The sequence below is a fragment of the Tetrao urogallus genome, assembly GCF_951394365.1.
Source record: "Tetrao urogallus genome assembly, chromosome: 1".
In the NCBI taxonomy this organism is placed as follows: Eukaryota; Metazoa; Chordata; class Aves; order Galliformes; family Phasianidae; genus Tetrao; species Tetrao urogallus.
Window position 1 is genome coordinate 129,569,925 of NC_136813.1, and position 13,366 is coordinate 129,583,290.

A 13,366-nucleotide genomic window follows, 5' to 3' on the forward strand; every position below is an offset into this window, starting at 1 on the left:
AAATCTTGGTACCAGTGGCAGGGGAGGCGGTGAGGGTCCCAGAGCTATAGACTGGTTAAAATGAGTACATACACAGGATGGAATAAACACACAATGCTCAGTTGAGTCCCAAAGTGACAAAACTGGAACTACCTACTCTAAGGTTTGTAACCACAAAACCCACTATAAACAGATGAACCTCCACTGTGAAATTCAGATTCTGTTCTCAGCTCTTGAAGAGTCAGCGTAAGCTCAGATCCAAACACCAAAGAAATGAATTATGATTTCCCATCCACGATGCAGTTTCTTGCCAGCCATCACATTCTGTAGCTGAACAATATTACTCCCTTGTAAATTGCCTTAATTATGAGAGCAACATACAACATCTTGGGACATTTGGTGGAAGATCTCACAGCAAGGCTACCGTTAAATCTTTGCTGAGAAACAAAAAAATACATCTGTTTTTCATTGTCTTTGAAATAATTAACTGATCTGTGCGTTACCAAAGTGAAAATTAATTTTATTCTACTGTGAGAAAGTTAGGGAAAAGTGGAAGTTTTCAGTAATCTTTAAAAGGAGGAAAAAAATGCATCAAGATTAGGCCAGACAAAGAACCAGTTCCCACAAAAGGCATGATGGAGCTGTGCCAAATGCTTCTAAGAACAGAGCATTTTTTGGTTGGTCTTTTGGAGCCAAATTTCTTATGCCTTCATTCTGTCTTTTATGGGTATTAATAAGATTTCCACATAAATCTGTCTCTACTTAGTCATCTTCACCACTGTCAGATTATAGAGTCTTTCATCAGGAACAACTGCCAACAAAAATGTTTCTGATGTCACAGGAGCCGTGCTATCGCTTCAGCCATCACTCAGAACAAACAGTTCCAAAAAGGTGAAAGGCCACTACTGTGTATGGAAAGGACTAAAAAAGTGCAGTGTTAAAATCAAGAGATTCCTTAAAGATGAGGAGAGGTGAAATAAGAGTGGTAATCAACTGAATACATTTCTTGATTTGGTGCTAGCAAATGGGAAACTTTCAAACATCTTTCTCAAATGAATAAACATTAAGTCAGACATCCCATAGTACTTGGAAATTATACCTGTGGCTTTCTGAAAGTGCTTTTTTTTTTTTTTTTATTCTTCTATTTATTTATAAACTCTTCACACTCACATCAAATATTATAACCGGAGCGTATCTGTCATCATTGTATGGAAGTTTCCTACAAGGCACCAAAGAATGCTTGCATTCAAGCCTTTGCATTTCTTACAGCAAGATAACTTGCCCCTTGAAATCAGAGATAATCACCTCCTTACATTCAGACTCAAAGACGGATTTCTCTGGCTCAGCAAACAAACAAATAAAAAAAAATTAGATGCTCTAGAATCTTGTTGAAAGGAAAGCAGTGAGATGAGCTAAGGAAAAGCTATCACCAGGCAAGATGGTAATGTTTTGTGGGCAGCAGTCACACTCTGAAGCAAGTCTAGCTAAGCTTCCTTACACACAGAAGCAGAACTGAGTGTCCAAAACCCACCCTTCACTTCTTTGTCCTGTCTTTAATGGAGGGGAATAGGATTCAGATTTCCTGGACTAGAAGACAGAGGATAAGGAAGGAGCACTCAGCCCATCGATGGCAACTATTCCTAGCTTAAAACGCAACACTCATCACCATCTCAGAAGAGTGGCACTAAGCAAGCTGTTAACTCAGAGCATGTGGGTATCGATGCCGTGGGATTTCTCCTACAGTTATTTTTTACTAAACAACCACTTGAAAAAATTCATACACCTAAGAGTTTGGATATGCCAAATTTTGTTTAAAGACATCTGAAACTGCAAATTCATTCCAAGGACAGCATATGACACAATTACGCTTACAAACCCTGATGCACTATTTCAGATTACAGTACACTCAGACCACAAGAGAGAGAAATAAAATTTCTGCACTATTAACTTTCTGACTGAAGTTCTCTCCTCCTTACCCTGCTATTGTGAATGTTTGAAATGATCTGATTAATTATTTTATCTCAGTTCTAAAACTCCTACCCAGATAAAAGACTTATAAGCCCCTAAGTCAAATTCTGAGAAGTAAATGGCATGGTTATAAAGGAAGCTGGCTTGACACAGTTCCCAATAACTGAGGATTCAGGGTGTTGGGTTTTGTTTTGTTTTTTTTTACTTCTGTTTTAAGTGCATATCAGTAAATTTTATAATACACTGACTTCAGTGTTTGTTTTATTTTTTTTTTAAATCAGTGTTCTTCATACTTACATTGAGAACAGACAATATATAGAAACAAATCAGAACATGAAACAAATATGCACATTTGAAGTTGCAGGCTCCTTTCCATTAAGGAGCAGCACTAATTCACGGCCAAGAATTTTATCACTTCTGATCAGAGTTTTACTGCGATCCCCAAAAGCATAATAAATTCTAAAGATCTAAACAAGACAGCTTATCCAGACACAAATATAGAATTTCAAATTCTGACTTTCCTGAAAGCCTGCTCAAACCGCAGATCACAGCCTCAAGTCAGGACATTTTAAGGTTAATCTTAGGGATATTCTCTCTTTTCTATAAAAAAAAATATATATATACTAAAGGAAAAGAAAAATCTAGATTCAAGGATGATGAGAGCTAAAACACTGGAACAAAAAAACAATGAATCTGCCTCATGGTCAGTTCTGTCCCCAGATCTGTACCTTCCATCTAACCATAAGAAGAACATCCCACGTTTTGGGACTAGATTTATTCAGCAGGCACATGAGAAAAGAAATGTGAAATAAAGATTGGATAGATTTAAGGGAAGGAGATTAACAATCTTTCTTTACCACTTCACTTGAAAAACTTTGTTTTTGCCATCTCTCTCTCACCACATCACACGTACCCAGAAAGCTCGGTTCGGATGTCAGCTAAGCCCCAGTGCTGAGTACTTCCTATTAGCTGGCTCTGACTCCAAAGGTGCCTTGCCAAGAGGAAACAACAGGCTTGGATCCTCAAGTGGAATTTAAGCTTGACTGTGTGCTGAAGTGCTGGCACCCCGACCCATCAAATTGTTGCACTATTATCACATGCTCCTTTATTACACTGCTCGACACAAAGACTGCAAGCTCAGTAAGAATGACCGTGTTGTTTTCTGCAACCCAGGAGGCAGTTTTCAATATCAGTGCGACACAGACAATATTTCAATTTGCCACTGAGCGGTTTCTCAGGGCAGTCTGCAGCAAGGCCTGGACACAGCCAGCACTATCCAAAACAAAGCAATCCAGCTGCATAGCCCTAGTTCTACACCTGCCTACTCCTGGGTGTTATGCAAACAAGAAAGCTCTGCATGTCACAGCAGAGAACTTTCACTGGGAAGAGTAAGGTTCCCCTTCCACCCTCATCCCCTCTCTAATTCCTGAGCTGAGTCCTCTTCACCACTCAGCTCCTCACAGACACATGGGAAACACACCACCAAATCCTCCAATAAAAAATTGTTTATTCATTTGAGCTTTTTATGAAATCAGTAGACAATTAGGACTGCATTTAAGAATGAACCATGCATATAAATTAAGCTTAAAATAAAAGCCAGTAATGGAGTAAGAATTACATTGCCACGTTTCACCTCCTAAAGAATTTACAAGTCGACAGAAACACAGTGAATCTCTGGAAATAAAGTCTACAGAGGTGGCATTTCTGCCACTCATTTTTCAGAGTTGTCTTAATAAATAACGAATGCTAATCGGTTGACAGCTGCTTTGAAACTGGTTACGCTGCAGCAGTAATATATTCATTATACAGAACAGAACAAGTTTTGCCAGCTGAAGATCATCATTCTTATCTGCAAAAATTTAAGTCTCCTATTTATTTCAACTGCTCTTATCGCACTTCTGACCAGGCAGAGCTCCATGCTGAACAAGCTCCCATTTATGCCCATGAGAACATCGCTGGCTCTGGCAGCACACACAGCTTATCAGCTGCTCACGTCTAGCCAGCTCTCAGTCCCACGTCACGGCCAAAATTAGCGGTAAGCCAGGCTAGGTACCAAAGGCACCATATAAAGCAAGCACCTAGTGCCAGGCGCCTCTACAACTGAGCTGCAACACCAAGTTCAGCTGTCATATTGGAATGTATGCACTTAGAGCACGTAAGTATACATGCACTTATCGAAGTGCACCACTAAAGTGCTTAACAGCAAAAAAGGAAAAATTTAGCAAGTTGGGGGAAAAAAAAAAGACCAACATTAAAACTATCGAAAGTCAGGCAGTGATTACACAGGGTGAGGTACTGAAAAACATGCCTGCCTATGAAATCAGAACTCACTGTTAAATATCTCGGAAGAATGGTGTCATATGTAACTCAATCTACAAGACTGTACTCTCAAAGACAAACAAACGGTCCCATCCCTCTATGATACCATAACAACTGCTCTTGGGAAACACCAGGAGAAAAAATGACCAAAATGACCCCATGATCATCCCATTTCTAATTTGAATATGTACTATTCTGAGAAGCGGGGGAAGGGTCTGCAGCACAAGTCTTACAAGGAGAGGCTGAAGGAACTGGAATTGTTCAGTCTGGAGAAGAGGAGGAGACTCAGGGGAGATTTAATTGCTCTCTACAACTACCTGAAAGAAGGTTGCAGTGAGCTGGGGATCAGCCTCTTCTCCCAGGTAACAGCAATAGCATGAGACAGAACGGCCTCATGTTGTGCCAGGGGACATTCAGGCTGGATTTTAGGAAAGGATTTCTTCTCAAAAGAGTGGTGATACATTAGAACAGGCTGCTGAAGCAGGTGGTGCAGTCACTGTCCCTGAAGGTTTATCCACAACAAGTGTGGATGTGGCACTGAGAAACTAGGCTAGTGGGCATGGTAGCGGTGGGTTGTTGGTGGGACTAGATAATCTTAGAGGTCTTTTCCAACCTTAATGATTCTATGTTTCTGTGATTCCATATATATACACACACCTGCACATGAATATGTACATATAAAGGTATGGTTTATAAATATGCATGGCCGTACACACTCATACAAAAACAGACCACAAGATCTCAGGTGACAATCCAAGAAGCACAACCAACAGTCACTTTGAATTTCACTCTTTAAGAAGACAAAATGAGTAGATATTTACAAAAACAAAACAAAACAAAACAAAAAAAAAAAAAAACCACCAAAAATCTATCTGCAGCTCTCTGTTTGGAAACACATCATCACCCTCACTGATGATGCAACTGAAAGGATAACCTGCTCTTCTGCTAGGACAGGGCACCCCTCAATTTCCACTGAAGTTAGTGGAGGCAGGGAGGGTATTACCAGTAGATACTACAAAGGGAAAATAAATATAAAGCATTTTTAGCAAAACGTACCTTCCATAATCCAAAATTTAAAATATTCCTGAACAGTCTCCAAGTCTCCATTAGGAGTTAAAGGTGTTCACTGTCTCACATGAGAGAGACACAGAGCTACAGCTCCACATCGTTGCAACCACATTTGCAATCACATTTGATTGAAACATCCAATTTGTCATCTTACAATTATAAATCCACCTAAACACAATGAAATTCCTTATCAGTGCAAAATACAACAATCATGCATTTTCAATAGCCACCTGTTGTTAACATTGCCAGTAAAACTGAAGAGAAATGCATCTTAGAACTTCACCAACATCTACCACTGCTCACCTGATGAGTGTCAGGGCAAGGATTTCAGTATCCCCAACACAGAAATGGCTCTACCAGGCTATGATAAGAAAAAACAAAATTCTCCTACTAAAAGTTCTAGAAGCTCTGCAGTAATGGAGGGATAAGATAAAAGATGTGATTGTGCAGCCCTTTTGGATCTGCCCTTCTGCAGAGATTTACACCTTTCTAGCTGATATCTGAAGTGACATTTAATAGACAAAAACAGACGAGGTATTGTTTTATTCTTCAGGCTATGCAAAGCTTGGGCCAGTCTATCTGGATTAGAAGTAGAAAAAACAATGCTCAGATGCAACTTCTCAGCTGCTACCTCACCCTTCACATGTTCCTTCTTCCCCTGCTGGTCAGATACACAAACACAATGCTCCTGAGGGTCTCTCTGCAGACTGCCATCCCAGAGAGATCGCTGCTGCTGCATTTTAAGGTCGATTTCAGATTTGTATTTGTGCTGAAAATCTCTACTTGCATATAACATAGGTTACAATATACATCAATGTTCTTCCTGTTCTCCACGACATTGATCACAAACATCCCTTGGTTTATTTAGAACTATACCAAAAGCAAGTGCAAGAGACAAGCAGAAGTGTCTGTTCTTCGGGGTGAGGTAAGTTCTGGTTCTTGCTGGTGCCACAGGTGCAGCTGTCCTGCTGGAACCCGTAAGTGCAGGAACTCAAAACATGGTTAACCTTTGGCATTCAAACACTCACACCTTTCCATATGGATTTCATTTCACAAGCAAGCTTGTGAACAAACAGCAGCTAGAAGGATGCCACTCAGAATAGATGACATTCAGTTCTAAAGTTGTTACATCATTTCCCTACAATTTTGACACTTTTACACGAGGGAAACTGAAGGTTATTCCAATACACAGGTTTAGTTAAACCAAAAGAAGAAAACAACAGAAATCCAACAGCTATAAGTGAATTGATTCTCAGAAAAGAACAAATTCTTAACCATCTAATAGTCAACCAAAGGTTAACCATTTTTTTTAGTTACTGCAATTAAATATAGAGACTTATATATATATATATATACATAAATGTATTTGTCTATGTGTATATAGATATCTATAAATAGATAGGTTGTTAAGACACACACACAGTTTCCCAGTGCTCAGTGCTGCCATCTGACACAAAGTCTTTTTCCAGGTGGGTTTCAGAAGCAACAATGCAGTTTCACAGCCAAACTCACACAACCAATATCCTTCCTGCAGGCTCTATTTCCCCATCTGTTTGGCAGCACTGTAGGGTGGCACCAGGACCACGGGGCATGCAGCAGTGAGAAAAGACCAGAGTGATAACGCTGTCCCATCAGCATCTCTTAGCACAGTGTTTTCCATTTTATTTGTTAATAAATATCTGTACAGACAAAGAATAGAGAGATGCTACTATACATAAAGCAATGGTGATTTCTGTTTTTTGCAGATTCTTTGCAGCCTTTCTGCACCGGGATTTCCAGTTACTCACATGGCTTGTAAGATAACTTCCAAAAGCCTAAAAGTTTCAAAGACTTCCAAAAAAAAGGAGAAAGAAAATTTAAAAAAAAAAAAAAAAAAAAAGAAAAAAAAATCGAAAAGCAGTTATAATCACGTGGATACGTGGGGGGAAAAGACAGGGGGATGGAGGGAAGGGAAAAAAAAAGGGGGGGGGGGGGGGAAGAAGGACAAGCCATCCCGTTAAGTACCACGGACAGATTTTGGCGCTGCCTGCGCCGCGCAGGGCCTCGCGTGCCCCCTAGGGGAGCGGTGCGGCCACGGCCCGGCTCGCGCTGCGCCGTGCGATGGGAGGGCAGCTGGAGAGAGAGGCCCTTCCTCGACCCATCTCATTTCGTCTCCCGGATTCAGCTCAGAGAGGAGAACACAGACACGTCCCCCCACTCGGGCAGACGCAGAGTTTTTATCTTCCCGCTTGCTGTACCTTTTCCCCTTTCTGTCACAGATCCCTGCTCCGATGCCGATGCTCCTGCTGCACTTGAAGCAGGACTCACAAAAAACACAAACAACCCAAAATCTGAAAACGGATCCAAAGCTGCAGTGCTCACTGCTAAGAGGGGACTCTGAGGAAAGGATCTGTCCGGGAGCTTCTGCAGAACCAACGGAGAAGGAAAAAGCACCCAAAGAACAGCTCTCACTTTGTTCTCTGGGCCTTCACCTTTATTCCCTCATCCACTATAACTCGCACATCTCTACCAACATTCCCTATACAAATCACAGCCCTTCACCCAACGCTTTCATTGCAGCAGCACTCTCCTTTCTCAAAAAGCACTGCTTTCCCCTCCAGCCCTGGGAAGCTCCGCAGAGCACCTCTCATACACACACAGGTCACTGTTGGGCTGTTTATTTAATTAACACGACAGCCGGCGCACACAGGATGGCTTTCAGTCAGTCCCACAGCTCCGCGTTTTCACACCGTACAGAAAGAACTGAAAGTCACTGCTGGACTTCACTTTTTTTTGGCCAATCCATTTCTGGATTTATCCGATCAGGTCAGACTCTATTTTTGTCTACCATCAGAGTTCATTCAGCAGGTTTTTTAATTTTCTTGTGAGGCTGAAAGAGTGAAAACAAACAAACAAACAAACAAAAAACATACAGATGGGTTTGCCTAAATGAAATCATGCAAAAAAAAAAAATATATATATATATATATATATATAGTATATATATGTATGAAACATCTGGAATCACAGCGTGATTCCTCCTGGAGCCTTACATAGAGCTCACATCCAGATGGGTTGCAGCAGTCACCAGGTGACAGCTATGCAGTGTTAGGCAGCTTCTGGTGGCCCCAGTGGTACCACTGGTAAATCTTATCAGAGGAATTACAGCTCAGTAACATGTATTAGAAGAAGGAGTTTAATGCACCCCATGTCTAATAGGAGATGTGCATTAGGAAGTGTCTACATTTATCTGTTTTTAATTCTTCGGTGCTTAAAATCTCTGTGTGCATGCAGACCTACCTACCCCCATGTCAACAGGCAAGATATGCAGCACTAACCATTGGTTATAAAAGAAGGGTATATCAAAGAGCCGGGAAAGGGGAGGGAGAAAGTGTTACGTTCCTTGCACTGACAGAGCTCTCACTGCCAAACAATGGGAAAAACAGAAAAAGGCTGAATTTCTCCTTCAAGGTAAAATAAAATAAAATAAATCCAACAAATCTATTTCTCATCCACTCCTCTGATCTTATTGCTGGAGCACCATTTCTGACCATCTCTGTCACAGCACCGTCCCCCAGACACGTGATAGGGAGCTCACGGCTCGTGGAGCCTTTCCATGAGGACAGGCAGGGCCACCTCCACTGTCACCAAGAGGGACAACGCCAGGCTCCCACTGCCGCTGGTTGAAAGCAGGGCAGGTGGCACCAGCACTCCAGAATAGTGGCCATACAAGGTTGAAAACATCAAAACGCAGACCACTCTGTAAAAACATCTGCAGAAAGCTGAAGAAGAAACACCAAAAGCTGCTTATGCATTTGCAGGGGGGGAAAAAAAATAATTGCTCATTCATTCATTCATTCATTGTCTGTCTCATTCTCACCCATTCACAATTTCTCCCTGCTCTGAGCTGGGTGAGCTCAGTTGAGCTCTGCAGGAGCTGCACATCCTCAGCCGTGCTGGCAGAACCACCGGAGCAGTGCTCAGCTGCAGGCAGGAGCGGGCTGGGAATGGGAAACACACACATGGCAGCACGGAACCTTTCATCCAGGGAATGGGATGAAGTGGAGGGAGAGAAGGCATCAAAATGAGACTCCAACCAGAATTACATCAGAGCTTGCTAAGAGCTTAAAGAAGGTTCTATCTGAGTGTGTGCGTGCACGTCGGTAGCGGTGGTGATTTCCCTAACTAAACTTTCTAAGCTCCTTTTGGAACTGACAAGCGATTCAGATGAGAGGTTTCAGCAGACTGGGTAATATACAGTGACACACGCATTTGCAGCTATTCCTATGAGTGGCTTAAACACAGCTTATGTACTCTTAATTTTAACCATATTAATGCACCTCTTTGTGATGTCACTTTGTAACTCCTGGTATGGCCCTTTGTGTCACAAGGCCAAAGAAATCCAAATTTTTGTTCTAGTGGGGAAAAAAACAGAATTTAACTGGGATATGTGTGACCAAACGAAACTCAATTCAGTTGGAGAAAGCTCCAACTTTTGCAGACTCTTCTATTCACAGAAGCAAACAGGGAGGGAAGGAAAATAAAAGTTTAAGTGCTCAGCAATGGGAAAGCATACATGGGAGGCGATGGGAAGCACCTCTAAAACCTCTCCTACTGTTACCCAGCAGCTGTGAGGAGACATTTCAGTGCAATGACACAGATCCATTTCCTGATAGAGATGGGTGGTGGCTCTTGGACACAACACCAAGTGCCTTTGGGCCCAGGTTTCTAATGCCAGGGGTGAGAGCAAGCCTGCTCCTGCTCGTAAAGCCCTCCTCTCTATTTTTAACAAGTTATATTTAAAAGCTGTCCAAAAGAGAAACATTTACCTATGGTTTCTGTAAGTCCACAGGGAGATGATGTTTGGCTACAAACACAGGCTCTGTTTGCTGGGAGGTGGGAGAGCCCCACTGCCTGCAGCACTTCCCCAAGATCCGGGGTCTCTGTTCCTCCGTGCTGCCACACTTATTGAGGAAGTCCATTCACGTACAGCCACAACATGCTTAAAGGCAAGAGAAAAACTCGCCCTAGATGTGGAAGTAGTGATCCATTTCAAACCATGCAGTGATGCAGGCGACACCAGATCTCGCTATTGATTAATACTGAGCGAGAACAAAAGAAAGCAAAATTTGCCAAAATCCTGCAGTGGGTGCACAGAGCAGCACCAGCACCCAGCAGCCCAGTTTGGCATGGGGTCACATCTGGCACTGCCCTACAGGGAGACACAAGAAGGGCATGATACCACCTCAGGTCCACGGCAGCCCTCCATGGCGTCAGTGCCTCTGTCAGGGAGAGAATGATGCAGCCACAACCAGGGAGCCCCATCTCCAAATGGTTACACTTAAACAGATGAGCTGGAAAAGTGTGAGAGTGGATGGAAATGTGTTTAAAACATTACAAGTGCTTGCTGTAAAAAGCCACCAGAAAAGCTGAGCTTCATCGAGGAGAAGCGGTTTTAATTCCTTGCCTTACATATTGCATTTACCAATCATTCCCATCCCTTTCTCTCCCAGTTTGTATGAAAACAGAGTAAGAACTAAGTCCAACTTCTATTTTTTCACACCATATTTGCTGGGACGCCGTGGTCAATATTTGGTTCATCTAAACAGAAACACTAAATCAATAAGTACATTGGTTGTAAAATAAGCCTCAGGTGTATCAGGCTGTCAGGCCCTCTGCTAGCAAATGTCAGAACCGACCACAGAGGGATGCAACCAAACCACGTCCAGAAACAAACCACCCATCCGCACCGTTAGGTTCGGTGACATTATGGAGAAAGCACCGCGGTGATCATCCGCTAAATGACCGAGTGAAACCTTCGGTGTGGGGCAATAGCTCCAGGTGAGCGCTGCTCACAGAGTCCTTTGCAAAACCGATTGGAAAAGAAAGTTTTGCCCGGGTTTCCCCCTGCACCACCTCGCAGGGCTGCACGCCCGGCCAGGAACGGCTCTGTTGGGGTTCAGCCGTACAGAAAAAAGGACGCGCTACGGGCAGGCAATTCTGCCCGCGTGCAGGGCTCTCTGCAGCCGTGCGGTAAAGATGTCCGTGTGTTTCTTCTCCCGTTTTTTCAGGTGCGCATTTATAAGGCTTTGTGACCGGCGAGAAAGTTTTTCCCGCTCCGTGCGAATCACGGCCACTTAAAGGCAGCAAAGTTGAGATGAACGGCAGTACCCCATGTCGGTTCGCACGCCGAGCCGAAGGACGGCGTCAGGCACAGCCCCGAGGAGGCAAAGTGCAGCGAAGCACGGCGGGCCGCTCGCAGGGGAGGCGATCCGTGCCCCGATCAGGGGCCGCTCTCACCGCGCCCTGCATGCACCCCGCCGGCTCCGGGCCGGTTCAGCGGGACGGCCGAGACTCCGGGGGGCACGGCGGTGCGGTACCGTAACATCCGCCTCAACTTTCCGCCGCTCTCCCGAGGAGCAAACCCCGCTCCGGGCTGTGAGACGAGAACGGCTCCGAGTTCCGTCCCCGGCGCCCGGGGCAGGGCGGCCGGGGTCCGCCCGCAGCTCCGTCCCGCGGCTCCCGTCGCTGCGCGCCCGTCCCCTCGGGGCAGCAGCCGCGCTCCGCTCCCCGCCGCCCTCCCCACCGCCGCTCGCCGCGCCTTACCTGCTCGCGGGGGATGCAAGGCAGCGAGGTCCGCCGGTGGCTCTTGCCGCCGCCGCCGCCCGACATCTCGGCGGAGATCATGGAGCTGGACCGCCGCCGCCGCCTGAGCGCCGGGGCTTCGTCCGCGGCCGGGGGGGCGGCGGGAGGCTCCGCCAGCGGGGCGGCCCGCCGCGGGGGCCAGAGCCGCTCGGCGTAGCCGGCCAGCAGGACGCCCAGCAGCCCCAGCAGGTAGGCCAGGTAGGGCCGCCAGGACGCCGGGACCCTCTCCAAGGCGACGAGGGACGTGGTCCTGGCCGCGCTAGTGACGGCGAGCATGAGGACGCCCTGCCGCAGCCTCAGCACCAGCCATGTCGCGGCGGCCAGGCAGCTCAGCACCACCCCCGCGGCGGCCAGGGAGCGCCGCCGGTCCTCCCCCGCCGCCAGCGCCGTCCGCGCCACCGCCTCCCCCCCGCAGCAGGCGGCCAGCAGCAGCGCCGCCGTCCGCGGCCGCGCGCCGCCTCGCAGCAGGTAGCGGCCCGCGCCCAGGAAGGCGCCCGCCAGCCCCAGGGGCACGGCGCCGGGGGTCAGCCAGCCCCAGCCCCGGCCCCGCGGTCCCGCGCCGCCCTCGGCCGCCAGCTCCCCCCGCGCCGGCCGCGCCGCCAGCGCCGGCGGCGGCCGGAGCGAGCCCGGGGCCGCCCCAACGCCCCGGTGCCGTCCGGCGGCGACCGCCGGAGGATGCCTCGCCGCCGCCGATGGCCGCGGCCCCGACGGACCCGTCGCCGGAGGGGCTTCTCCGGCCCGGTCAGCGCCGAGAGCCGGGGATGCGGCGGGTCGGGGCCGCCCCCAGCGCCGGCGTTCCTCGCGGGACGCCCTCCGGCCGCCTGAGAGCCCCCGCGCCGCGCATGGGGGGGCACGGGGCTCCCCCGCTGCTTCGCGACCGCCGCGGGAGGAGAGGGAGAGCCGCGGGCAGCGAGAGAGGGGAGCGGCACAGCCGCACCGCCGCTGAGCGCCGCGCGGTTTCTAGGCCATCACCTCCCCCCGGGCGCTGCCCGCCGGAGGGGCCCGGCCGTGCCCCGCGGGAGGGGACAAACAGCCGAACTTCGGCCAGAAAAGGGCACGGGGCCGGGGCTCGGGGAATGCTGCTGGGGGAGCGGGAGCCGCGGGAGGGACCGGGAGGCAGCCTGCTTGGGAAGCGGGGAAAGGGAAAGAGGAAGAGAGAGGGAAAGCGTTTCCCTTTCGAACGGCGCCGGGACGGTCCGTGACTTTTGCACGGAAAATTCAGGTGATGGGAGTTAGGCCCGCTCCTCGTCCCGGGACCGGAGGCAGCTGAGAGCCCGGCAGCAAGCCCCAGCCCGATTGGAGCAACAGAGAGAACAGCGCGGGGAGCTGCTGGAGACGACAGTTCGGCAGAAGTCGGCGGGGGGGGAGGAAGGGGGGGGGTTGCGGCTGCGGCCGCTCCACGTTCCCC

General features: G+C 47.6%; 1 protein-coding gene across 1 annotated transcript in view; it reads right to left on the bottom strand.

The window, feature by feature from the left end:
* Positions 1–12,531, bottom strand: part of PDE3A (phosphodiesterase 3A) — a gene marked incomplete at its 3' end in the record, with an annotated part of 237,920 nt that extends 225,389 nt beyond the window's left edge. Inside the window, exon 1 of the mRNA XM_079540152.1 lies at positions 11,920–12,531. Within this exon, the coding sequence (XP_079396278.1) occupies positions 11,920–12,234 (315 nt within the window). The 5' untranslated portion in view covers positions 12,235–12,531. The remainder of the gene's footprint in view (positions 1–11,919) is intronic.
* Between the last annotated feature and the right edge of the window lie 835 nt (positions 12,532–13,366).